General features: G+C 41.3%; 1 protein-coding gene across 1 annotated transcript in view; it reads left to right on the forward strand.

The window, feature by feature from the left end:
• Positions 1-26,581, forward strand: part of mad1l1 (mitotic arrest deficient 1 like 1) — a 55,023-nt gene extending 28,442 nt beyond the window's left edge. The window contains exons 16-18 of the mRNA XM_047578918.1: positions 1,772-2,003; positions 4,676-4,869; positions 25,087-26,581. Coding sequence (XP_047434874.1) covers positions 1,772-2,003; positions 4,676-4,869; positions 25,087-25,236 — 576 coding nt within the window. The 3' untranslated portion in view covers positions 25,237-26,581. The remainder of the gene's footprint in view (positions 1-1,771; positions 2,004-4,675; positions 4,870-25,086) is intronic.
• The last annotated feature ends 437 nt before the right edge of the window (positions 26,582-27,018 follow it).

The following is a 27,018-nucleotide window of genomic DNA, read 5'->3' on the forward strand; positions in this document are numbered from 1 at the left end:
TGATAAAGGCTTGTTTTAATCTTCTATTCTACGAGAGCTTGTGTGCACCATGTGACTATATCGTGTCCAATAAGTACGGCCATCAAAGCTAAAGCAGTGTGGAGGTGGTAGCTCGTACACTGGCTCCATACATGGCTCCAACAGATGGTGAAACTTGTGTTCTCTACTCAACAAATGTGCTGGTCATCCGTAAACTCTGCTACCCTCCTCGTGAAATCTTTCTCCTTGACGCTGTCTCCAGGAAACGTTTCTCTTCTGCGGTGTTCAGCGTTCAGTTAGTTGTTTCTTGGTGTATTGCAGATTTGGGTTTCTTTGTTTGGTGGAGAATCACGTGGGTAGTTTTGAATGACGACCTCCTACTACCACCTCATGAAACATCCACATTGCATACTGATTTAATTTTCCAGTGTAAAGTACGTCCACACAGCAGATAAGTTTAGTCATGTGATATATATATATTTTTTTTTTTTTGGTTCCTCTGCTTCTTTGATGTTAACCAGCTACCACAAAAAACCAGAAGAAGAAAAACAAGTCGTCTTTTTCTGCATTTTAAATTTTGAAGCTTAGGTAGTGCCAGCTTTGACCATTAAAACAGAAGAGGAGGAAAATGTTCTGATATTCTAGGGATGTGGTTTTGGATTAGAGCAGACACAAAATAAATAACTACAAAAGATCAGGCTTGGTCGAAGCCCGATTCAGATGGCATCATTTCAAAAATACCTGAGGAACTATGCTGATTAACATCTGGCGGGGGGACTACCAATGTAAATCAGCCCTTTGGCTTCAATTAGGTACATCCACATTTCCTCTCCTTCTTTTTTCTTGAAAGAAATGTTCATTGGTGTACACTGTCCCTGCTTATATAAATGAATTGAAATTGAACTTGCCCCATACAAATCAGAACATCCCCAGAAATAAAGCTTGTTATAGACTCTACGAGAGTCAAGAACTTTGTTTATTCTCCTGTGGCTGCGAGCACAAGAAAAAAGTTAATTCTGGCCAGGTCATTTGTACTTCGGATACTACATGGACGATGAGATGCTTTTTTCTGATGATTTTCGGATGTCAGCCAGTCATGCACCCAAACACAGTATACGGATCTCGACCTATGAGATCAGTGGACTGCGATTATTAGCATCTGGGAGCTTTTCTGCTTTAACCATGGCTGCTTCTAATTTCTGACCCATCACAGAATAGTTGTCAGACACCAAGCAAGAAAATAAAAAGCTCTGCCTGGTTTATGTGTTGAGAACAAGCAGCAAGAACTCCCAAATGAGGGCTAGCTAGTAACGCTAGTAGCGCTAGTAGCGAGAACTAATTCCGTGTAACAGAATTAAGCTTAAACTGAGCAGAATAATTTTTCAGCACAAACTCTGACCCTACTTCCTGACACTGGACAGACGTCCTATACGAGATATCACAGCTCTGATCTCTGAACATAGTTTTATGTTAATCTGAATGTATGTTGCTTCACCCAGAAAGCATTGCATTAAAAACCAGCCACCTCAGCTTTGATGCATTAGTTTTAATGGTATTTTTGGGTGACGGATAAAAATACATCCAAGTGCGTAAAAGGGTTGCACAGTAAAAGGAATTTATTTTGTCTTGCTTGTTTGGAGCTCAGACTTCTAGACCCTGTTGTGTAAAATTATTCATCACTTTGCCCAATATCTGTATTTCTTTGATTCAACAACTCATGGAGTTTGGACTTTCTTACGAGTCAAAAACTGTATAACTAAAGGTTCTGTCTCTGCGACTCTCTGCGTCTCAGGGAGACTACGATCCCGTCAAAACCCGAGTGGTCCACCTGAAAATGAACCCCACCTCCGTCGCCAAGCAGGAGCGCCAGCAGGAAGTGGAGGCGCTGCGGGAGGAAGCGACGCGTCTCCGGGAACTCGTGCGATCTTTTCAGGCGGGCGGCGCTGTCGCGTTTTCACAAGACGAGTCCGGCCTTCACTCCTCCAACCTCAGCCTCAGTTTGCCGCCGTCAAAGGAGGTGCTGGGTAAGATCCGCAACACGCTCACAGCCTCGCGACTGCTAAACTGTCTCATTAGCAGCTAGCGTTGTCTTTGTAAACGAAGCAGGGCCGCTGCCCGTCACATTTTCAGAGCAGAGCAGACGGTGAAACACTGAATACGTCTACCTGTCACCAACCAAAGCTGTAAATCCAGCACAGTGTTGCTGCTGTGATACGCTTCAGTGATATTTCAGGCCACCAAAGCCTCGTAGATAAGTGTGTGACGGATATTTAGAGGGAGGAAGTGCAGTCATGACAGGGTTAAATATGTAATTGGAGTTCAGTGGAGTTCATTGATTGAAGTGTATTGGCCTATCTGTCTTCTGAGGACCACAGTCGCTGTCTTTCTCCCGCTCGCTGACAGTCTGTTCCCTTCCTGTCGTCTCTTTCTCTTTTGCCAACTATCTTCTTTGTCTTTGAACCTGATTTAATTTCAGTTTTCTCAGTCCCCCCCCCCGCTCCTGACACATTTCTTCAGTGCCACTTTATTTATATCAGTAATGGTTAGTAAAAGTTACACTACACGTTAAACTTTTGATTCAAAGATATTATAATGATGTCGTTTGCGAAGGTGACCATAAACTCTTCATTTTAGTCAGTTTGATTATTTTGTGCAATTAAAATATTCCGTAGTCAACATTTAATTGCACAATTAAATTTAAATTTGTAGAATAACTGTCTACCACGTTTTTTCCAAAGGTCACAAGAACGTGGGGAAAGTGTGACCGTATGTTTGTTTGGTTAGACAGGTCACGTTTCATAAATGTTTACTGTGTTTTTCTGATACTTTTGGCTTCTGTTAAATGGATTCAAGTACGTTTTAGTGCCTTCAGGAAATTAAGTATATAAATAAGACACTTCCTCAGCAGTTGGACTCTCACAGCTTTTGAGTTTTAATGTAACCACGTCCGTAGAGACCAATTAAGTTGTAAAAAAAAAAAAAAAAAAAAAAAAAAAAAAGTTGTATAGAAAATTCTACTTAGTTTCTCAACACTTATACACATTTATATAAAGACTGTATTTGTCTTTCTAATTCAACTTGGAATTAGTTGGAAATTCTGTCTGCATTTAACCCATCATCATCGTGTACGCTTGGACACTTGTTCATGGCACGTCAGCCATGGACATAGACTGATCAGCCACAACATTAAAACCACTGATGGGTGAAGTGAATAACGACCACTTTATGACAGTACAGTGTTGTGCTGGGAAACCTTTGGGTCTGACATTCGTGTGGGCGTTATTTGGACATATGCTTCCCACCTAGACCAGATCAGGCTAGACCATCGGTGTTTGTGCTGCTGTAACTGAGATTTGGAGTTCATCTAACTGAGAGGAAATTAGACGGCTTTTACAAAGTGACAGATTCGTGATGTCTAGAAACGGTGTTTATCGGCAATGACTGACACTTGAGAGGAGGCCACTCACCCTGGAGACCGGCAGGCGCACCGGCACACTCTAATACCTTCAAGTTCATTCTTTCTGGCACTTCACATGTTTAATAATGACAGATAAAATATAATAATCAAAATGTATAAACGGAGAAGCTGTGACTAGGAATAATTACCGATGGCAGGGTTAGGAGTCCAGGCTTTGAGAGACGCATTAACTGCTCTTAAAGTGTGATAGTTCAAGTGAAATCGAGGTTTGTGACAGGTTGGCATCGGCTGCGAAAAGTGAAAAGCTCACGTTGTTCTAATTTTTATCGACGTAGATGCGCATTTGAGCAACTGAAATGCTTTTGACCTTTAAAAAAAAAAAACTCATCAGCAGCTAATCTTTCCAGAGGTGTTAAGTAAACACTTCACCTGCCACGGTCACATTGTTTTTCTCTCCTTTAAATTCTGTTTCTACTCCTCTAAAACATCAGAAGAAATGCAACATAAAGAGTAGAAACATGAGCAAAGATACGTACATGTTGAAGTTCACGGTGAGCAATCTGTCCACCTTTTAGTGTTTTATGGATCTTTTGAAAAGGGTAGAGAATGCGCTCCCATTAAAGATGTCTGGGTCGGCATAAAAGAACCGAACCGTCCATATCAGTGGACGCTGCGTAAAAGCTACACCCAGCTCCCCTAGTTTGTGGTCAGAAACATTTTGTACAGTGATGAGTAAATGTTTGCTTCTTTGTGGTTATTCTGTTCTCCAGAGTCTATTCTCCTCGTCTGAACTCGCATTATATTCGCATGCAATCATGCACATGCATCCACTTAAAGTTTTTTTTTTCTTCTTTAGCACTTTAAACATCTCCATTCGTACAAATTAATTTTCCCTATACAAACTCCACTTCCTTGTGGAAATAAAGTCTCCTAATTAAAGTAATTATCTCAAATAGATTTTTGACAAATTAAAGTCAAGCCCCATCCAGTTTCTCCTCTCCGTGATTATCTCCCCTCTCAGCTCTGAGACCGAACCACCACTACGCTCTGAGCTCTATAGTGTTTGGTGGACCCCATGTGAGCAGATGGACTGCTGCAGGGAGTGTATATTTTGAGCATGTACTTACATGTGGAGCTCCGTGGAGAAAAGGTCTCGCACGTGTGGCTGAATATGAAGTTACTCATAAAGAGCGAAGCCATAAAAATGTAATTAACAGCCACACTCACTCTTTTTGCTGATGTTTTTTCTTCCATTTCTTTTTTTTTTCTGTGTTTCAGATTTGCGCAAGCAGATGGAGAGCTCAGAACTTAGGAACCAGAGGCTGAAAGAGGTGTTTCAGAGGAAGATTCAGGAGTTTCGCACAGTCTGCTACGTCCTGACGGGCTACCAGATAGATATCACCACCGAGAACCAGTACAGGCTCACGTCGGTCTATGCAGAGCACATGGACGACTCGTTGCTCTTTAAAAAGGTATGCACGCTTCACATTCAAGGCTCGGCTATAGACCCCTTCATGGCTTACGTCACTGTGATGTCACAACGTTAACTGGAGGCAAGAACAGAGGGAAGCTGGAGACGAACACTGTCACTTTCAACTGTGAAAATGTCGTCTTGTTGTATTTTTTGGCGCCAAAACCAAAAATTCAAAAACACTAACAAGATGTTTTATCACATACCAGCCACTGCGAGTTAAAGACAACTCTGGTTTGGCTTTGGCAATTAAAAGAAACAATTAGAGTGAGACAGTCATCAACAGTGCGCACACTTCTTATCAGATAAGATTAATGTGTAAACAGTTATGGGTTAGAATAAATCGTGACTGAAATTATGTTAAGTTAATCAGTATTTTGATAATGTTTGATGTTGTTATATGTTAATGCTAATTGCTAGTTAGCACAACGTTACTTGTGAGTTTGCCTTTACTAACCTTTCTTACCACAATGGTCCACAATGGTTCCACTTACTTCTTGTAATATATTTATTGAAGAGGCTTCACTTGATAAACACAGACCAGACTTCGTCCCTTCTTTGTCCTCCTTTGGTCAATTCAACCATTCAGTGAGTCCGAGTGTAGGAGTCTGTGAATGTAGTTCCCTCAGTCAGAGTAATCTTTTTAAAATAATACTCACGGTCTCAGAGAGTGAGTGTACTAGTATATTGTCTGAAATATGCGTTTCCTTCGTCCATTCTTGCCAAAACAGTCCGTTGAAATGTGCTAACCACTGTTTACAAGCTACAGTGTTTGAGATGTTTTGCCTCCAGCTAAACCCCGCCCCTCAGGAAAAATCACACTGTTTACAAGCTGTGAAGGGGTCTATGTGAACTAGAGATCAACCAATACCTATTTGTTAGGGCCAATAACGATTCTTTTACGTGGGCCTTCGACGATATGCACTGCCATTTTTTGTGATAACAATTGAGTGTCAATTTGACCAAAAACATCAACAGTTATTGAACTTAAACCATATGTAACACTCTTATACATATAAAATAGTCAGTGAAAAGAGGTAGAGCCCAAGTCTGATACATCAGTCGGTTGATATGTCACTCGATCTCTAATATGGACTCGATCACATCCACTACAACCTTGGTAAAAATGATGTTGCTCAATTCAAAGACAAGAGAACGAACTGGCACATAAACAATAGTATGTTAGACATAAAAAAAACACTAATTGAGCCTCCATACGTCTGCGCCGGGACGCTTGATGAGATCAGATGTGCCTGCAGGTAGCTACTGGCGGTGTGCGTTTGTGTACTCATTAAGAAGCGTGAAGGTAAAATGGGCACAGTGTCAACATGGAAACTCCTACAGGCTGTAGCATCTGTGTGTCTGCTGATATCCGTCTCTGCGAGCTCTCACACAAATGCTCCACCAAGTGCAAATTTGACCTTGCAAGGTGTTTTTCTCCCCCCTCCCGCCTCCACCCGCTTTTTTACTGTATTCCCCACATCCACATTTATGGACCATTACACCACCTTATAGCTTTGTGCCTGACGTAGCCATGCAGCAAGGAGAAGTCTAGGCCGGCGGAGGCTCTCCTTTGCTGTTTTCTGTGAATGTGTGTGTGAGTGAAGGAACGTTAATGTATGTGCGAGAGCGAGAGAGTGATGACGGTGCAGTGTCGCAGGCTGGCTGCATTAATCGATCACAACTCCCCATACGCTCGTTCGGCGGGCTAAATAAAAACTGTTGTGCGACTGTTGTGTCCCGCCGCCGTTCAGCAAATCCTTCTCTTAAGTAGCTTTACAGAAAAAACATCCTGTTGTCTCCCACACGCACTTACCTCTTTGTCCCGTCCCTCCCTTTCATTTCTGCCACACTTCTCCCTTTCTCGTTTTGTTTTCCTCTCCTCCTCTCGCTGTCGCTCTGATCCGAGTGCGCGGCAGTGGCTAGTTGCCGTGTTGTTGTTGTGTTATGATAGCAGGCCCCCTAGATGGAACGCAAGCGGTGGCAAATCTGCACCGGAAAGGTGAAAATGCAGGAAAAGTTCCGGACGAGGACTCGTCATTGAAATGTTTTTGAAGTAGGGCACAACATAAAAATAAAAAAATTGGGGGATTAGAACGTGGGCGTGCACGTACATGTGTTTTATTTATTTATTTATTTACTTATCTCGCTGGTGTGTCAAATCGGCTCCATCGAACCCACCTGCGACCCTGCCAGAAGAGATAATTCACTGTCAATATTTATTAACCTCAGACTGTGTCCATAAAACACACACACACGCACGCAGAGAGTGGTAATGCCCTCATGGCGCACGCCGTCACACTCAAATGCACTCGCCGCAATCTCAACACTCTCTTGTCACACCACAAAGCGTCTCGCGCCGCCTCACCTTCCCTCCACTGGGTGCACACGCATACAGATGTACAAAGGCGCACGCGTACGTAGCCCAGCACAGATGCCAACACCTTCCGTATTAGCATTCAGGGTGTTCGTCACAGCGAGTGTGTATGACACACGCGCCTCCGCTGGCCTGTGGGAGCAGAGAGACTTGTACTACTAATGGAATACGACTATCACTCCCCCTCTCGTGCACACACACACACTCACATATATATATATATATATATATATATATATATATATAAAGGAACACCCAAGCTTAAAGGAACACACACAGATACACTATGTACGCCGCGCTCTTTAAGCGCGTGTAATCTGAGAATGTAAGTGGACTAATTGTAGGCTGAGGCAGGAGTAAGTGGAAGGAATATTGAGGATTTTGGACAGGAAGCACAGAAGTCTTTACAAATAGGATTCTAATGTTATTCACCTCAGGAAGAGGGTTGCCAGATAATCCCGCTAATATCACCCGCAGGCAGAGGGTGATATTAGCAGAGGCACCCAAATCCCCCTCCCATTATGTAAGCTGTTTAACCTGCAACAGCCCCCACCCCCCACTATGATCCCGATGTTTTCACTATTTATTCGCGTTTATTTTCCGACGTGTTGTTTGGAAATGTTTGGTTTATCTCTTTTCACTATTACGACTTCAATGTGTAACAGCATTTGCCTCATTATGTCTGTAAAAAGTATAGACACAAACATATTATACTTGTTACTTTTGAGAGAAAAGGAAAAGAAGATCCCACCTCTGTGTTTTACCTTCCTGTACCTGAGGTAGAGAGTAACGTCCCTGCAGTCGACAGCAACGAGTGTAAATCAGTCCACAGCGCAGTCGTGGACCCCACTCGTCTGAAAGTCGAGACAAAATACCAGCTCATGTCTCGAAGCAACAGGCTGCAGGATGGACGTCTCATAGCCTACAATCTGTCTCGATAAAGGGGCCAGAGGTGTCCGACTTCCTGCACCAGGAGGCACGAAAATGTTCAAGAAGCCTCAGACAACATGTACAGCTTGAACGGCATCGCTAGAGAAGATTAAACACATAAAAAGACACAAAATAACTACTTATTTTTGAATGTAAGTCGACAAAAATCGCGAATAAGTGAATTTTTGTCAGATTTAGGTCTACTCTGGGAGTAGCTCTGACATACAGTAGCCAGCTGACAGGCTAAATGTCCTGTTAGTGTAAGTTCCTCCGTTGGGAACTGAATACGCTCCTGAAAAGATCTGCTGAGCCAATTGAACTCCTGTATGTGGCCTTTATGCAGTGATGGACAGAACTGGTTGATACACCTCCTATGATGAGAACCAAATGACATGTTACTGCACTCAAAATCTGACCATCCCGGGCTGGGACGTGCCATGACAACATCACGATGTGTTAAATAGTCTGTAGTTCTGATTTTATTAGTGCTAATATTTGGCTTAATCAGAATGAACAACCCTACAGCATTTACCATCAGATATGTTGAGTTTTATACATATATTCGGGTACCTCAAAGTCAAAGGGAATTTCATTATGTTGGCACTTCAGTGGCGTTTTGATCATTTTTACAGAGTAAAGTCAGAAGTCTGACTGTGTGATTCTTTCAGCCGCTGCGGGAGATCAAAACTTGTGGGCGTCAAAGTCGACTCTGACTCCGAGGTTGTTTTATTGTGTTGCAATCAAGAACCGGTGCGTTGCAAGAGCCTCTTACTCACAGATAGTTTAGAAATGCTGTTTGTCAATTAATAATGGATTAATGTTATGTTAAAGGGCTGCGGTGCCAGAATTGTGCGCTGAAAATGTTTTTGTGTATTAGTCTAACTTGGGCTTGTGTGCAATTTGTATTTTTAGCTCACCCCTAGGTGAGAGGGCTGATTAGCATCAGTGATTAGGTATTTATGAGGCTCTGCTAATCAGTGAGATAAACATCTGAGCTGTGTGAGTGAGTGAGTGAGTTATTTGAGCTTGTCTCTTCCTCAAGTTTCAAGGAGAGAGCCGCGCTGCTTCCACGGTGCATTTAAATGTTCAGATAAACAGTAATTCTTCTATTTTTTGTAATGTCAGACTGACTTTTTTAGACCGCGAGCGTCCGCGTTCATGCATGAACTGATTTAGCTTGTTGCAAAATCAAGAAAGAAAATGTGTTTGTTGCAGTTTTTTTCTGGTTTTGGACAAATAATATTTCATTTTTCACCGTACAGTTTTGCATTCGTCAGATAAACTCTTGACTCTGGGATCGGGCCTCGTGTCGTCCTAAATCGCCCCCGACGAGATTGAGTCGAGCAACTTTAGTTGAGTCAGACAAGTTACAAAAAAAAAACAAGAGAGCCACATTGTAGACCAACAAGTCTAACATGTTGTGTGTCTCTGTAAGTAATCTCCCAAACCAGACCCACTGCCGGCTTTATAGACCTCTGCTATTGATTAGCTCATTAACAAATAAACAAACACGCGGACACAGAGCCGCGCTCCCCACAGCACCCGCTAAAAACTTCTAGATGTTTTCTATTGACTGCCTTTTTCTTCCTCTCATTTCTTCCCTTCTCTCCTTCTCTCCTTCTCTCTCTCTCCCTTCGCCTCCTTGACACTCTCCCCCCCCGTCTTCCTCTCCTAATGAAAGGAAAAGATAGAATCTCAGGGCCCGGCTCATTAAAACATACTCCCAATTAACTGTCAACCCCTCTCACCGCGCAGAGAAATGGAGGGAAAGAGAAATGAATGGAGGAATGATAGAGGGTAGGTGATACGTAGACGGAGGAGAAGCGATGAAAAATTGCCTTTTGAAAAAGAAAAATAATTTGTGTCTGTGGGTGAAGGAAGAGGACAGTGGAGCGCTGGAACATTGTCGAGTCTTAATGACCTGTCCCTGTTTTATCAGCCTCTTGGGAATGATTAACGCCACACAAATGTGTGTTTGTGTGTGTGTGTGTGTGTGTGTGTGTGTGTGTGTGTGTGTAAAAGACAGACTGTAAGCCATCACTGCATGAATGGTTTAGTCATTTGTTATGGCTTAATTTAAAAATAACTGTAAAGTACAACTTGCCTGTCGGGGTAGCTGGTGGCTGCTGGTGGTCAGACGCTCGTCCAGTGGAGCCAGAGATCAAAAAGACGTCTGATGTCTCTCATAGTCCCACAGTGTTAAAGCAAGTCTCTCTGTTCTCACCAGGTTTAATGCATGTTGGACCATGTGGCAGCTACTTAAAATTATAAGGACCAGTTAAAGTTTGTTTTCTTTTCTAACCATTTTTATTGATTGGACAATAAAGTGGAAAAGCGGAGCTCGTTTTAACAGGATGGCAGTTCCACCACATTCATAGTCCCAACTACGCTATTGACGGCTGCTGTAAAAACATCAATAGAGCTGGTTTTAAAGGATTGACTGTCCTCCTTTTTAAAATGCTTACATTTTGCATGTGTCCTCTCTGATCTGCCGCTTTTGCTTTTGCTTTTACGCAGGCTGCTTGGTACTTATGCAAGTACTTAACAATCGTGGAGTGCTTCTACCGTTAAAATGACAATTACCATAAAAAGCACAATGACCTTGAAGACACTACTACGCCTGCGTTAAGTTGACGCAGATGCACTTCAAGCGCAAGAGCTGTGATTGGTCTGCTTCGTAGTAGTGTATTTCTGGCTGTTTCTCCTCTCTGTGATTTTGAATTGGTTGTTTTGTGTTAATAAGGAATCTGTAAGGGTAGCTGAAGAGGTTTGGAGATACAGATACATTTGTATGACTTCCGTTCAGCGAAGTTTAGGCAGAATTCAGACGAAATGTCGGCAAAAGTTTCAGTCGCAATTGTTGAGAAGAGAAAAGTGAAGCCAGACTGACTGAGCACGTAATTTAACTGACTCTCACCGGCGTTGGCTTCGTGTGAAGGTTCCTGGGTCTTGGTCCAGCAGAATCCTAAAAGCACTTTGAGTCACATAACGGATTTGCTCATAGTACAACTCTATGGGTAGTAAAAGCTGAAAAGACTTCACTTATCAGTGAGTTGGCAATTATATTCTACTCCCACTTGAGAGGAAACAAATCTTCTCACCAGTTTGTGGTAGAAGTGTCTGTCCTCCTTTAGATCGGAGAACCAGAGGAGCTAGGAATAGCTTAAATGCTACAGGCTATCAGGGTATTGTTGCTGTGTCTATCCCTTCATCACCACGGTGAACTTATCTGTACTAATCAATAATGTGGTGTTTTACAAAGCTAAAATCCTCTCGAAGTGGTTTCCTGAACATGTTCACTGTACTCACATTGTGTTAATATGGGCCAGACTCTTTAAGGGAAGTTTCCAGTATCTTATTGAATCTATGCTACAGAGAATTATGGCAATTCTGAAGACAAAGGACAGTCCAAAGGGGGCTTGTGTGGACATATGATGCCCTTTCCGATGCTGGTGCTACTTACTCGGTTATCCTCCTTCCAGACAGAGATAAGACTGAGTGATGGCAACCAGTGTTGTTGGCTTCCCCCGACTGAAGCACAGGGACTGGACTTGTAGTTGTAGCAAAGCGTTTCTTTGTTCCAGTGAATAAACTCATAGAACCACACGCAACCAGAAGCAATACGGAGAGAAATTTCAATCATTGACCCTAGTTGTTATATGTAAAACTGAAAATGCTAAATCACAAACTCATATCGAACCATGAACGCTGTATTAAACAACTCAGTATTATATTGCTTCCCTCAATGGATGAATAAGGGACAAATCAATAAGTGCCGTCCCTCAATTTTCAATAAATATGTATCGCTCATGCTGACTCAGTTTGCCACATGTCGTTTATCTGGCCTCTCTCTGGAAATGTGTTCAACTGTGGCTGCTGTAACACTGTAGTGTACTTATTTCTTAGCTGATGATGCAGGCTAAAGGCTGTTGTAGTTAAAACAGAATCTTTGTGTTTACATCTGCTCTACTCTAAAAGAAGATGATGTTAAACTAGGATAAGATGAGACATGTTTTTATTCATCCCACAATGGGGAAATTCTCAAAACGACTACAATATGTTTTTGCACACGTGCATTAACTCTGGTTCATTTGCATAAGACAGAATAGAGATGAACAGAAATTGTTATCAAAGTTAAAAGAACAGATGAGTGGGAGTTGAAATATTTCTGGGCAAAAAAAAAAGAGGCTTGTTGGGACTGAGCTTCACTTTGCTTCCTGACTGAAACAAAACAGTCACTGATGTATTGCTGATAGCTATGAAGATCAACATGGGGAAGGCAATAATAAACAGTAAACACAAAGGCTAAAGGGAATACGAGAGTGAATAAATTAACTGCGTTTTCGGGTGGATATGACTTTATGTACTTAAACCTTCAGAGAGAAGTCTTGAGAATTAAAATCCCAGAGAAAGAGGAGGATGTTGACTGTGATGTCTCCTGACAGTCTCCTGTCCCGCCTGCCCTCGGGGTGGGCATGTTTGTATTTATGTGGCTGAGCCTGTTCTTGTCGGTATCACTGGCTCCTCCGTTAGATCTTAGGAGCATATGTCTGCTGTCTCCATGGCAACGCGATGCATCCCGGCCACATACATGCGCATGTACAAATTGCCTCATCGATTGTTGGGCTGTCTACTACGAATACTTTGGTCACACCTGCATTATTTGTTAAAATAATGATGATTGGAGAAGAAAGTTCTTTCTCTTCATTTTCACAGTTTCGGTGTGTACCGGTGTCATGCCAAAGTACGCGTTCCTGACAGGAAGTGTGATCCTAAACCCTTAATGAATGCATGGGGCCAGGGACCCACTTCTTTGGCGCAACCTTGACAAAACTCGGACATGCTGGAGCTCTGACGCTACGTCTGAACAAGCCATAAGTGGCATCTCTGGCCTAGATGTCACACTTGTGATTTGTGTGAGTTCCTGTGTGTCAGCCTCCTTCCTACTACCTGTGCTCTCTCTCTCGTACTGTATTTCACCACAGCTGAATTCCCACTGAAGCAGTCCACATTTACATAAGTTCCTTCCTCTCTTCTCCGACAAGGCAATGAATATGAAATAATGACTAAAACCGAGCCCATTAACGCTACGTGTTAACCAGCCCTAACCACCTTTTGAAAGCCGCCGCTCTTCACCGCCGAAATCCTAATTTCGTAACTGCAGCATTGTCTGACGAAATTACCATACACATAAGATAAAGCCAACAGCTGTGCTGTGGTTTCAGCTATATTTACATGTAAATTAATCTGAGAGTACACAGCCTCTGAGCTCTCTGTGCAGAGGTAATGCCTTCCCTCGAAACATCAGTGGAGCATAGTTCTTGAAAGTAGACAAATAGAAACCAATCAAACAACTGAAATAGAAATATTATATTGTGTATTTGTTTATCCAGAATTTTTTTTTTTATTGTTGGATAAATGTCTGAGTTGCAAAAGTAAGTGCACTTCTAGGATTAAAGTGTTTGAAAGAAAGAAATATTTGAGTCCAGCTCTTTCACAAAGAGAATTTCAATCGGTGCCCTGATTTCTTTTCTTTAAAAAAAATAAATAAATAAATCAGGGATTTGTCACAGTCTAATTCCCACAACACGTTTTTGTGGAAGTGTATGATGACACGGACAAAGAAGCTTCCTGAAGCTCAGGTGAGGCTCAGATAAGAGGTTGTTGTTGCTCATCAGGCTGGAAAAATTCTCCAAACCATCTCTGAAGAGTTTGTAATCCACAGTCAGACAGACTGTGAACAAATGAGATTTAAGACGACTGTTACCCTCCATGGGAGAGGTCAGTCAGCAAAGAAAGACTCATAATCATACAACAGGTCAAAGGAACCTGCTTTAACGCAACAGAAGGCAAAACTATTGGGAAAACCAAAGACGAACCAAAGAACATCGGAACCTCATCCCGTCCATGAAACAAGGGGACAATAGTGAGCAACCATCAAATTAATTTATTCAATTGGGTTCTATTTTTAGCACTTTTTGATTCACGTAACCTGAACCAGAAATGCTCAAACTAATGGTGGTATCATTAAGCCAAATGATGATGCAGTGTGAGTACACCTGAGGTTTCAGAGGGTTTTGAAAGCCTACACAAAATTCATTAATAAATAAACTGCCCAACAGGATCTGGACAGTACTTAATTATGCTATAGATCCATTAACATCTTCCCAAAAAAAAAAAAAAAAAATACCCAGGGAACAAAAACTGCATATGTATGTACTGCATATGTTTTGCATATAACTACCCCTACTCCTCCTCAGCTGGAATACATTAGTGGGGCTTTGAGTGGGGACTAATGAAGCCCAGAGGATTGGTTTCTTGTGTGATAGTTCAGCTTGTTTACTGTACATACAGTGTAATGAGTCATGTCATTGTGACTGTTAATGGCCTGTTAATCACATATTAAAGGAATTACTGCCAGCGTAGAGCAATATTATACATTTATATACATTTGACAGTTTAAAAAAAAAAAAACATATGGAAGGAATCATCATTTATTGATAAACTGTCTTGATTTTAACTGATGCCTAAAGCTAAAACAAAGTCAGTGCCTGTAAAGATACTTTATAGAAAATAACATCGAGACAAACATAAGAGAAACACAAAATAATGAAGACCTGCCTAATTTTTGCCTAACTAACCAAGTGGCTCTTCACATCTGTGTCTGTCCACACTCATAATAAATGCAGTGAAGACTTTAAAGGAATTAAATATGAGCAGTTTTGTAGTTTGCTGCCCTGAAGTTGACTTTTGATCTTTCCAGTATAAAATGCAATCACTTTGTCAAAAGAAAAAAAAAAAAAAAGTGTTTTGCAATCTCACAGTGACTGTGTCCTTTTACCACCAAATTCTTATCATTTAATTTGACAAAAGTCCCTGTGGGCTCTGAAGGGGTGGGCTACTCAATTCACAGTGTACGCGTTGGCAAAAAACTGAGGTCACGGTGACCTTTGACCCCCCCATGCTTTCAATGCACGTGCACATTGTGTCACATTCTGTCCTTGACTGGGAAATAAAACTCTGAGGCACAAAGTGATGAGCTCTTCGTGCTTTGTCATGAAGTTTTAAGTTACATTTACGACTGCGACTAATTCCATGTTTTATGTATTTATGTTGCTGGGGATCAGGTTAATTGCGTTTCTTCAGTCAGATTGTTCTTCGTACCCACTCCCAAAATAGTTTTCTGTTGTATGTATGTAGTCTTTATGTAGTCTACTTGTGTGTGTTTTTATTCAGACACATGAGCAGTCCTTAAAAACGGTAAACACACAGCTGATTACAATATAAATATGGATAGCTGTTAATTATTTTGACGGAAGCTCTACAACACCTTCCTCCTCCCTCTCTTTGATATCCTCCTCCCAACCAGAGAATAATGCCAAAATCTGCATTTAAATTGAAAGCTATTCATCTGCATATTTCTGATTATTCAGTTAATTTGCCTTCTGTTTTGTGTTTTATTTTTTTTTATAAACTAATCAGTAGCTATGCCGTTCATTTGAATTGTTCGTTATTGACGAAGCTGCTGTTATTGTGGCATTTGTGTGTATGTCTGAATATTGTATGTGTGTTTTTGGGGAGCAGAGCTGCGTGAGGGCGAAATATTACAGGCAAACGTAGACATGAGTAGGGATGGGCATCGATACGATTTTATTGATATCGATGCCATTATGTGATTCTTTATCGATTCCCTTATCAGTTCCCCCTGTGGATTTTTGGTTTTGTGTAAATAATGGAATTTTTTATTGAGTTTCTTAACAAGAGATGAGAGCTTGTGTAAGAAAACAAATAGGAAATTGGTGACTGGATCCTCATTAGCAATGCTTTGCTCAGACTTAGCGAAAGCTGCACTTGTTGACCAGAGTTTGTCGAACACATGGCTTTTTCGGTATTTAATGCCGTGCGTCGTGTATGAACTATGGACAAACCCATCGTGACGTCACCCATTGGATTTTGAACCTCGGAAATGAACCCAAAAGTGGGCGGAGCCCGCAGTTGCCATGTTGGACGAGCTTTACTCTACTCACACAGGAATATTCCAAATATGGATGTGGGGGGTGTGTCGGATGTTGAGACCCTCCCACCCAACTCTCCACTACCGCCAGTCACTCAAAGCGGAAAATGCCCTTAATAGAGAATTTTAAACCTTAATAAAAAAAATAAATAAACAAATGAGTTTGAAAATGATTCACCCCCCATACAGTTGTCGTGAATAATGAAATAAACTTTTAAAACCAAAATAGTTTTTTTGCACCAGTGAACATGTTTAATAATGCTGTACAGTTGGGCTTTTTAACATGGGGGTCTATGGAGATTTGCTCTCTTTTAGAGCCTCAAGTGGCCACTTGATGAACTGCAGTTTTTTCCACATCTGCTTCAGTGCTCAGACTTGGAGGTTGCCACTTGGCCTTGATGTAAAGATTTTTCTTCTTCTTTTGTTTTATGGCGGTTGGCAAACAACTTTTAAGTGCATTACCGCCACCCTCTGGCCTGGGGCGTAAAGATTTGGCACGAAAAGAATCTATAAACGTGAAGGCAAATGATATTGATAAATTGAACCAGTTGGAATTCGATGCTCAGCTTTAGACAAGAGAGAGGAATGTTTGAAATTCACCGCGTTGTTTATTTATTTATTTTTGTGGTCTATGCATTGAGATTAATTGGCTGCAGAGTTATTCAAATGGTTAATGGTCTTGTATCGATATAGCGCTTTTCTACCTAATGGTACTCGAAGCGCTTCACAGCAGAGGGAAGAAATAACTCGACAGAGAAATAAAGTCTACTCATTAGCAGTGGAGAGCAGAGGCAGAGGTCAACTGATCTGTTAACTGTGTGTCACCACCTCAATATAAAGCCATCTGTCACATCCACACGTGCGCACACACAGTCTGAGACCTGGGTTGTGACTGCAGAGACCGGTGCAAAAGCAGCACGCTTTCTCTGCAGAGTCAGTGAATCCGTCTTTAAGCTTTCCAGACATAAAGGACTTGGGGAAGGAGAATTTAAATTGCTTAGGAGTGGCGATGACTCATTATCTTCCCACCACATTACTTGTCTCCAAACTTTCGAACAGCTGTGCCAATCACAGCTCTGAATAATAGAAACTACTCACCAAATGGAAATGAGATTAGGCAGAGCTTTGCTACATGGAAAAAGTAACATTTGTTGTGCACTTGCAAGAATATGACAATAACTGATTCTTAAAACAGGATTTAAAAAAAAAAAAAAAAAAAAAGTTGAATTTAGTTCTGTGGTGACATTTTTTTTATCTTTGTTGTTCATCTTCTTTTGTGCATGTTTGAAACACAATAGCTGCAATACCTCATTGTACTGGAATAAACATAAAAATAACTGATTTGTAAAAGGCTATGCTTCCATGCAAAAAAAAAAAAAAAATCATGTCATGACATCAGTCAGTTCACATATGAACTGGATGGAGTTGTAACGTTTTTGATGTATTTTTTCCATTTTGTAAAAATCATCCAAATCCCTCTGCATCATGTCACAGTTAAAAATTAAACATCACTTTTAGACTGAAAAAGGACTGTGACACGCGTGGCCGTTGCCCCTGGAAACCCAGCGATTTTAATGGTCACAGAGCAGCAGATGGAAGCGTAAGAGAGGCGCAGACAGATAAGTTATATCGAGCTTTGATCACACAGACAATTTTATTTCACTGCTGGTTTAGATTCAAGGTTGAAGTCGTGTTTATTTTCACTTCCAGTATATGCTAATGTGAAATTAAAGACCATGTGCTCCGTATTTGCCGTCAAAACACGGACGATAAAAAAACATAACCGGAATAAGTCTTGGGTGAAAGTGTTTTGCGCTTGCTTGGACAGTTGTCCAGTTTATTTTGCAGGGACTGGACATTTGTGAGCGTGGTGGTGGACTGTGTGGATGGGTTAGCCTTTAGCTTAGCCTGGATGCCTCCTCGTTTGATTTCCTCGATTGTGGCGCCTCCTCCCTCCCATCACTGGTACTGATGGGGTCACGTCGCAGTACGAATAACGAGCCTATTGTTGTGTATATATATATATATATTTATCAATTGCCATCTTAACAGTGTTCACTAACAACAACCATCACAAAAATATGTAAAAAAAACCACTCCCGCGAGCCAGAGAAGCCGTTGCTGTTGTGCAAAGATGCTATATTTCTGCTTTGCCATTATAATTCTGTAATACAGGCACATTTTCATCAAGTACTTATTTTATTAAGTCAAAGAGTGTTTTTTTTTCTCAGAAATAGATATTTCACCATTTCATCTTTTTTTAATCCTCCCATATTTGCAAAACCAACCCAAACGTAGAGGCAACGCTTATTTCAAGGTCAGGAGTAAACGGTGCGTAATGACGCGACCCCCTTGAGTCGTCATGACAACAGAAGTCGCAGAACTTCGCCTTTGCTTTCGTGTCCTCTTTACGTTTGCGTCAAACTGTCTAAGGGCTCAGCACCTTTCCCTCTAACCCCGTCCTCACTGGACACGATTGTTATTCAGGCGGTTTGCAGCCTGGTTGGATGAGGTCACTATAAAGCCCCGCCCTGCATCTCAAGCCGGGAAGAATTGATTTCCTTTAATTGGAGAGGCAAATGAAAAGATGAATGGGATAACGCTTCTCCTCCTCTCCATCGCTGAAGTCTGTCCTTAGATTTTGCATGCAAGTTTGTCTCGTTAGATTCTCGTCCCTGATCTTGAGAAAACAAAGTTTTAAATGGTTTCTGTCTGTTTTCCTGCTGGATGAAGTCGTCGTCGCCTTGTAAGAGGAACCTGTGGTATTGATATTTGGCTTAACGTCACCTTGCGTGTTTTTTTTCCTGCATCTCGCGTCTCTACAGAATCAGGGAAATCCAGTTGTTTTCAAATGTTAACAGAACCTTGTTTATATAAAGGTCAGGTATCGTTTAAGACACTTTCTAGGGACGCGGGAATATGCAAATGAGCATTGATAAGGTCAGTATTTGAATAAAGCGGGTTTTAAAAAATCTCCTCTGACCTTTTATTAACTTCTGTTGACTTTGTTTCTCTCCACGAGGAAAGAGAAATGTGGAAACGCATCCATCAACTGTTGCCAACTGTTTTAAAATCCTCAGAATTGGATTATTTTTTTTTGAGATGCCCCCAATCTCCTGGTTGAGTGGGCACACGATAAACTCAAACTTCAGTCCTCACTCTTGTGGCATGGGTTCGATTCCTTTGCTGTATGTTTAACCCTCAGGCATTGGTTTAATTTACGACACTCTTGAGTCTTTAAGGACAAACGTGTCCGTGGCCAAAAAACTGCAATAAAAACTTAACTGATTAGTTTTTTTTTTGTTTTTTGTGTTAATTTCTTAAACCACTTCAGCACTTTACAAATCTACCAAAAATTACATCATTTTGAGGATTTTTACCCTTTAGATTCCAGTTTGATTACTTAAAATTGGCTTCTTTTTTTTTTTTCGTTTCGTTTTTTTTCTCACAAAAGTGTCCCATTGACTTCTGTTATAACCACATCTTTCAGCCATGACACAATACAAACATTCATTCTGCAAAATTAAGGTTTAAGTTATGAGAAAAATGGTCAAATTGGTCATTTTTAGTGTTTCCTCGTTATATGGCCTATGCATCAAATGTTTGTTTCATTGGTTTTTGTGCTCATGCTATTGAGCTTAGCAGGCTAGTATGAGGTGTGTGTGTGTGTGTGTGTGTGTGTCTATGTGCGTGTGTGTGTGTGTGTATTCATACTCATATAGGGTCAGAATGAGAACATGTGGCCGAGAGAGATGCAGGGAAGTGAAACATCCTCAGAAGGAGAGTCTGATGTGGCCTTTGTGTTGGAGTCGGATCATTCTGCTTCCTGTTCTTCCTCCTGACTTTTGCGCTGTGATCATCCAGATGTACAGATGCAGATGTTGGTAGATTCCTCTTCGTCCTCCAAAGCCAGGTGCCCAGTGCCTTGAAGTGATATCGAGGCTTCCTCATCGGTATCGATTCAGCGATGTGAAAGCGTCAATATTTTTGCTTAATATGTCAATATTAAGCGCTACAATTAATTGATCGTTACGTTTCCTGAATACCGTCAGAAAATATTATGCCGGAACAGATAACTGTCTCGCTCAGTATCTACTCTTTGGGGCTTTTAATCTACCGGTTACCACCGGTCACTTTGTAAACTTTCTCAAGTGTCTCAATCCGCTGGACGGATCTCGGTTTATCAATAAAAACGAGGTTATTGTGGCCCAGAAGTTTATCACCACATGTTTCCGTTTCTGTTTATTATCTCATCCTCTGAGCGCTGATGTTCTCACTACACGCTGGTCTGTTGACAATATCGCGTGATGGTGGTGACCGAGGCTACACGTTAAATTATCCGACGTTTCATCGAGCGGTTTTCTTTTTGCTCAGGTGCACGATGTGTGTACAAATATAAATACTGGATCATATAATTAGTAATATAATTATATTTTGGCATCAAAGAGAGTTGTGAAATCAATCAACGCATAATAATCGTGATTATCGTGATATCGTGATAAATTCTCTGACAATAATCGTACTAAGGAAAATCGTGACATCCCTCGTTTGTTGTGACGACAATAATGTCGTAACCTCTGGCAACAGCAACATCGTGGTTAATCAACAAACTGAAACGACTCACCTTCCATCCATCTGTACTCAAATGTGAGATGTTATTTCCATGAACAGAATCCCAAGGTCCTCAGTCCCCAGATTATTCAATATGAACGTAGTATAGTAAACTTAAATTCATGTAGGCTGATGGTTATTCAACCTTGTCAAACATTATCAGAATCTTCTTTCATTCATTTACTGCTGAATTCAGATACGCATTCAAGTAGCAGCTGTCGTTCAGTTCAAGACTTTTTTAATTATTTTTCTCTCTTCTCTTTTTCTCAGTTATGTTCAGAAATGATTCCTCATTTTATATATATTTTTTTTTTTCCACTTCCACTTTTAATATCTCCAAAATGCCCGAGGAGCATGTGAAACGTTCTGTTACGCTTGTATAAAATCCTTAACGTGACACCATCGTTGTACACTGTTGAATTAGGCTGGAAGCTGCCGGTTGGGACTGATACAATAAAAAGGAAAATGACAACGTTATTAGATCTCTGGATACCCGCTGTGTATTGGTGTGTTAAGGTTAATATTCCTTCGATTCAAGATGTCGTCACAGTCGGGGCGTCTCAGCTCTGCTGCTGGAGGGCTCTGGTAAGAATGGACACTTGAGAAGTGGACTGAAGCTTACCTTGACACTGTGACATATAACTCAGGATCACTGTACGAGAAAACATAAAAATATGTGCTTGCTTTGGTTAAAAGAATCCAAATTTATCCATATTATCAGAAGCCATGAAGGATTAAAAATCCAATGTTCCCAGAGGATGAATCTTAATAACTGGTGTTTTTTTCCTAAATCGCTTTGAGTTCAAGGTCCTCAGAGGACAAAACCTGAGGACAGCCATTCTTGTCATTGTCCAATCAGCTGATCAAACGATGCTTAAAAGGCTACTGTTATGCATTATGCATTAAACATGTACCGATCAGGCATAACATTATGACTGAGAAGTGAATCACATTGACCATTTTATGACAATTCCGTGTTCTGCTGGAAATCTTTTGGACGTTTGGCATTCATGCGAATGTTACTTAGACATGTCCCACCCACCTAGACCAGACCAGGCACCCCCACCCCATAGCAATGACACTCCTTAATGGCAGCAGACACAGGAACACACACAAAATCAGTTTAGGAACAACTCAAAAAAATATGAAAATAACAAGGTGTTGACCTGGCCTCCAAATTCACTACATCCCAAACTGATTAAGTATCTGTGGGATGATCCACAGAGGCCCCTCCCCTCAACCCATAGGACCCAAAGCCCCCCCCCCCCAACAACATCCTGTTACCAGACACCACAGGACACCCTCAGAAGACCCATGTCCATCCTCTGTTCCACTGTTTTGGAGACACAAGGGAGACCTACACAATAGTAGGAAGGTGGTCTTAATGTTATGCCTGATCGGTGTAGATAGCTAATTGAAAAGCACTAAGGTTTTACAAGAAACGCTTATGTGACTGAGAGGTTTTATCGTGACGTTGCCGAGGCCATTTGACTGAGCAGCGTTCAGTTCACATCAGCGGGTGCTTCCCCTCGTCTTTTTAATTCATTGTTCTCTTTTATCACCTCTCCATGTTATCCGACGCGCTGCCGCTCCAGTTTTGTGTCAGTAACCTTTAGTAATCAGTGTAAATCTCTGTGACCTTTTTCCAGCTGCCTCTGCCTGTGTGTGTGTGTGTGTGTGTGCACGCTTTTGTCCGCGTGCACATTCGGGCCAATACAAATCCAAATGTTGTGCGTGAGAACCGGTGTTTCAACAGACAATGAGGATCTTACTTTTTCCTGTCCAACGAACTGTTGGCCTTCATTTGCACTCGTACGCACATTCTGTCGCGGGGACAAACTTGGGCAGGAAGGTGCCTCAGACACCCACGTCTCCATGGTAACCGGTTGCAGTGGTGTTCTTGGATGTGTGCGCTCCATGTTCCTGGAGCCTGAGGATACGGTTTAGCTTTCGGGCTGTGGGAAAAGCCATGAAAATGATGCTCTGATTACTAACCCCCCCAGTTCTCCACACTTAATCTATATATGCTTTCATGGCAGCATTACCTTCACCTTGGAGGCCATTCAGACTGTGTCCTATGAATGTGTTCTCATTAAAATAACCAGCTGAGGATACCGTGTTCACATATAACATATTAACATGTGACCATAGATTCATTCTCTGTGCGCAAATAAACATCTTTTCTTACTAGTTGGTACATGTGATTTGAAGACGTGGGGCGGTGATACATACTTTGGAACAAACTGTAGAGTTTGTTGTTTATTTTATGGACTCCCAGAAAGCTCTGATTACATGTTGAACCCTGGAAGCTTCCACACACACACACTACTGCACACAGTTTAAAGAAGAAGAAAAAAGATACGGGTCATTAACTTAACAATGCGTGGCCGCCTCGCATCAACGCTATCACATCAATAATTAACCACACGCCGATATGTTTTTATTAACAGCAGAATCGCGCACTTTGTACTCATATTCAGTAATTGCATTTGTTAATTTTTGCGTAGATTTATTTATTGTTCCTTTTCTGGTGATAATTTCAAACAGCTATTGTGTGTTTTTTCTGAACGAATGAGACAAACCTCTGATTACACAAGAGCACAGAAGTCCCTACTGTAACTGAGGGTGTGTTATGTGTTTTCACCATTAAACAAATGTGGCCAAATCCTCAGCAGACCTCCTTTAACCCTTTATGATCGTCCGTGGATTAAAACAACAAAAAAAAAAGCTTGCGGTATTTTGATTACCACAACTCACTGATGGAGACAGTTCATATGGACAGTTGTTGGGAAAAATGAAATTAGTTAAACCATTGAGATGTCACACAGGTCTTCCAGACAAAAGCACAACTTCCCAGAGTTCAGCCACACAAACCACTCCGAGTTACAGTAATTCCAAAACTGCGAGCTTTTCGATTTTAAAGGGTTAAATGTGGCCTGAGATTGGATCGGTCACATGTGAGCTCAGTGTGTTTACACCTGTACTTTAAGCGAGCCACTTCAAACCTTCACTCAAATAACCAGGTCTGAACAGGAAATGACTTCAGTTTCAGAAAAGATGGCACCACGTGTGCAGAAGAACGTGAGTTTTCAGGAAAAAGAATTTAAGACTGGAACAATAATCTGTTAATACATATGTCTTTAACGGGGATTGTGTGACCTCTAGGGGTCCGTGGAGGTACTGCAGGGGAGGTCGCAAAATCTTTGGTTGATTAGACGCTTTTTATATATTTTTCATTTTTAAATTTTCCCCCACAATTTAAATTTCTTTAAATACACATTAAGATGAATCCAACATATTTTAGTAAAGGGTTAAATGGAGGTAGAAGGTAGAAGACATTATCTTTCAGTCACCACCCCCTGATTTAATAGCATTAAAATGTGACTTGATATATAGCTTCAACCTTCATTTGGTTTCATAATGATGCTCCAAGCCTCATCCAGAGCAGAGAAAGTCGACCCAACTGTGGATGACAAACTTATGCCGGCGCATTTTACAGCTCGTCATTGTGTCTGTGTCTCTTAAGCACTTTCCATACTGCGTTTAGCCTCAGTTAAGCATTGTGCAGTCAGCTAGCAAATACCATTAGTTCAGGCATCCTCTCCTCTCACCCAGGAAAGATTTGTGACGTTCACACAAAAGTGAACAGCGGGGTTCACCTCAGTTGTTGTAGTAGTGTGAGAGGAAGCACTCTAATTAGTTCATCAAGTGAGATTTAATCACGAAGGATGAAACGTGATGAGCTACTTTTACGTTTCCTGTTTCCACCTGGTAAATGCGACGTACTTTTTTTTAATTTATTTTAGCTGATCTTCTCACATGAATTCTCTTCAGCTCCACTCCTGGGTTTCTTATTAATTATTTGTCTTCACGTTGCCCTCTTGCCGCATGAGCCTTCTGATGCTACTTTCGCAATAAAAGATCCGTGTCTCACGCTGACACGGGACATTTCTCAGATGTCTCAATATCTCCTCAGTATGTCGGGGGACTCTGCTCCTCACCTCCTTCCTCCCTCCCTGCAACGCTTTAATTACTTTATCCCTGGTTTCCCTCATCCCTTTCTCCTTCACTCCATTGCCCCGAGCTGCTCCTCATTCCTTTTAATTAATCCACACAGATTTAGACACCTTCACCCTGCTGTGAATGCGTACACACACACACACACTCGGCGAATCCCCGCTCGACTATAAGAACTTTAAGTGATCTCGCTTCACTTTGAAAGTTTGGGTTTAGCAGGAAAACCCGACGTGTAATTGTTTGACACGGATCGTTTTCTTTTCACCCAGGGCTCCAATGGAAGCATGCAGCTCATGGAGACGGAGTTCTCCAAAACGCTGGGAGAGATGGTGGCGCTGCACCTGCATCACCAGAAGAGCATCCCCGCGTTCCTCTCCGCCGTGACCCTCGACCTCTTCAGCCGACAAACCACCGTCTGAGGTCGGTTTGACGGCGTCTCAGGAACGGGGAGGAATTTAAGACGACATAAGTTCTGTTTTTTTACTTTGCTTTTTTTTCCATGTTTGATAAAATATGTTTAAAATTAGCTTAAAAATTAAGTTTTTCTCCAGAGCATGTGAATACAACCATCACTGTACTGTTTCTTAGCCTCCATCTCTCATTCAAAGTGTTTACAAAGCAACTTGGTATCTATATTTGTTCACTAAATATTTCATCTTTTTTTTTTTCTATCTTTACGGAACAAAGGCATCATGAACATGACACTTGAAACCAGCTTTTTTTTTTCATTTGCATTTGGAGAATATTGTTCTCGTGGAGTTTTGAGCTACACATTCATCCAAGTCGAACGCACTGTGGAGCAAAAGGAATATTTACATTCTCACATCTGCACCATCTCTCTAGGAGCCTGGTTTAAAGGGTTTAAGATTAAGATTTGCTGTGATTATAACCAACATAATCTATTCGAGAAGTAAATGTGTTGAGTTGTTTGGTATATATATAGAATCAAGGGTAAGGATACCTTTTTAGAAAAATGCAGTTCACCCGTTGGGAGGCAGTGGAGGCAGTTTACTAGTGTAATATTAGTTTAGAATAAGGGTTCAAATCATATTTTCTCTCTTTCTTTTTTTTCTTAAACCAGTTTCTTTTAAATAAGAGCTTTATCTTGTGTTTTTCTTTTATTATCATTACAAGCCTTTACACAGCACACATGCTTCATAAAACCTGTTACCAGACTGAGTCAATAAGATGGGACGGGACTTAGACAACTCCAAGGAAACTTTAAAACCGAAAACGGAACGAAGGGATTGATGAACAATGAAATATTCCCGTTACGACTTCAACGACTGAACCCGTGTGTCTTTGTGCGATTATGAACGCCAGACAAGAGAAATGTCTTGCTGGCCATAAATGGCAGAAATGAACGTGGGAGGGGGAAGTGAGAAGCATGGGAGCAATCCAATAAAAGCAGAGGAACGGAAGGATGTGAGCTGAGAATAAAGCCACTTATCACAGCAACAGTATAAGAACTCCAGCTGGTGCAGCCATATGTCTCGTGAGGAAACACATCCTCCTGTACAGTACATGCCACATACTGTCCTTGTTTGTTTGTTTTTCCTTCTCGTTCTTTTTCTCAACGCATCTCCACATCTCCTGGGCGCCCTGCAGCTCTCAGCTAGAGGTCACGTTTTATTGGTTTTGTATTAAATGTGCCTCCTTCACTAGTGGTCTGTCTCTTTTCTGCCTCCAATGAAATAACTGTAACTCCGCCCTGCTTTTAAATTTGAAATGCACATGGTAATCAATAAAACATATTTCACTTCACTTGAAAGAATGTATTTTTGCAGCAACATACAAACTGGATTCATTTCACCTCCAACCACCAGCTCCACCAGCTCCACCAGCTCCACCACATCCAGAGGAGGAAGTTACCGTTTTTTGCCAGGTTGTCGTTGTGTGCAGCCCTGCATGCATGTTGTGATGTGTGGTGTCATATCTAATGCCCTTTAACGAAGGAGCAGTTTTATTTATTTATTTATTTATTTATTTTTATTTTTTTTAAAGAGCAGAGTCATCTGGAGATACTAGAGGACTAAAAGTAAAGACACCAGACTCAACTGTAAAGCGCTTTGAGTAGAAATAGTCAGAAAGTTGTTTTATGAATTCAAGATCCTTTATCAGTTCATTCAGTCAACCTGATTTAATTGAGATCATGTTCAGATTATCACCGTCTACATCATAGACTATAAATATGGACGGCG

The sequence above is a fragment of the Mugil cephalus genome, chromosome 2 (genome assembly GCF_022458985.1).
Source record: "Mugil cephalus isolate CIBA_MC_2020 chromosome 2, CIBA_Mcephalus_1.1, whole genome shotgun sequence".
In the NCBI taxonomy this organism is placed as follows: domain Eukaryota; kingdom Metazoa; phylum Chordata; class Actinopteri; order Mugiliformes; family Mugilidae; genus Mugil; species Mugil cephalus.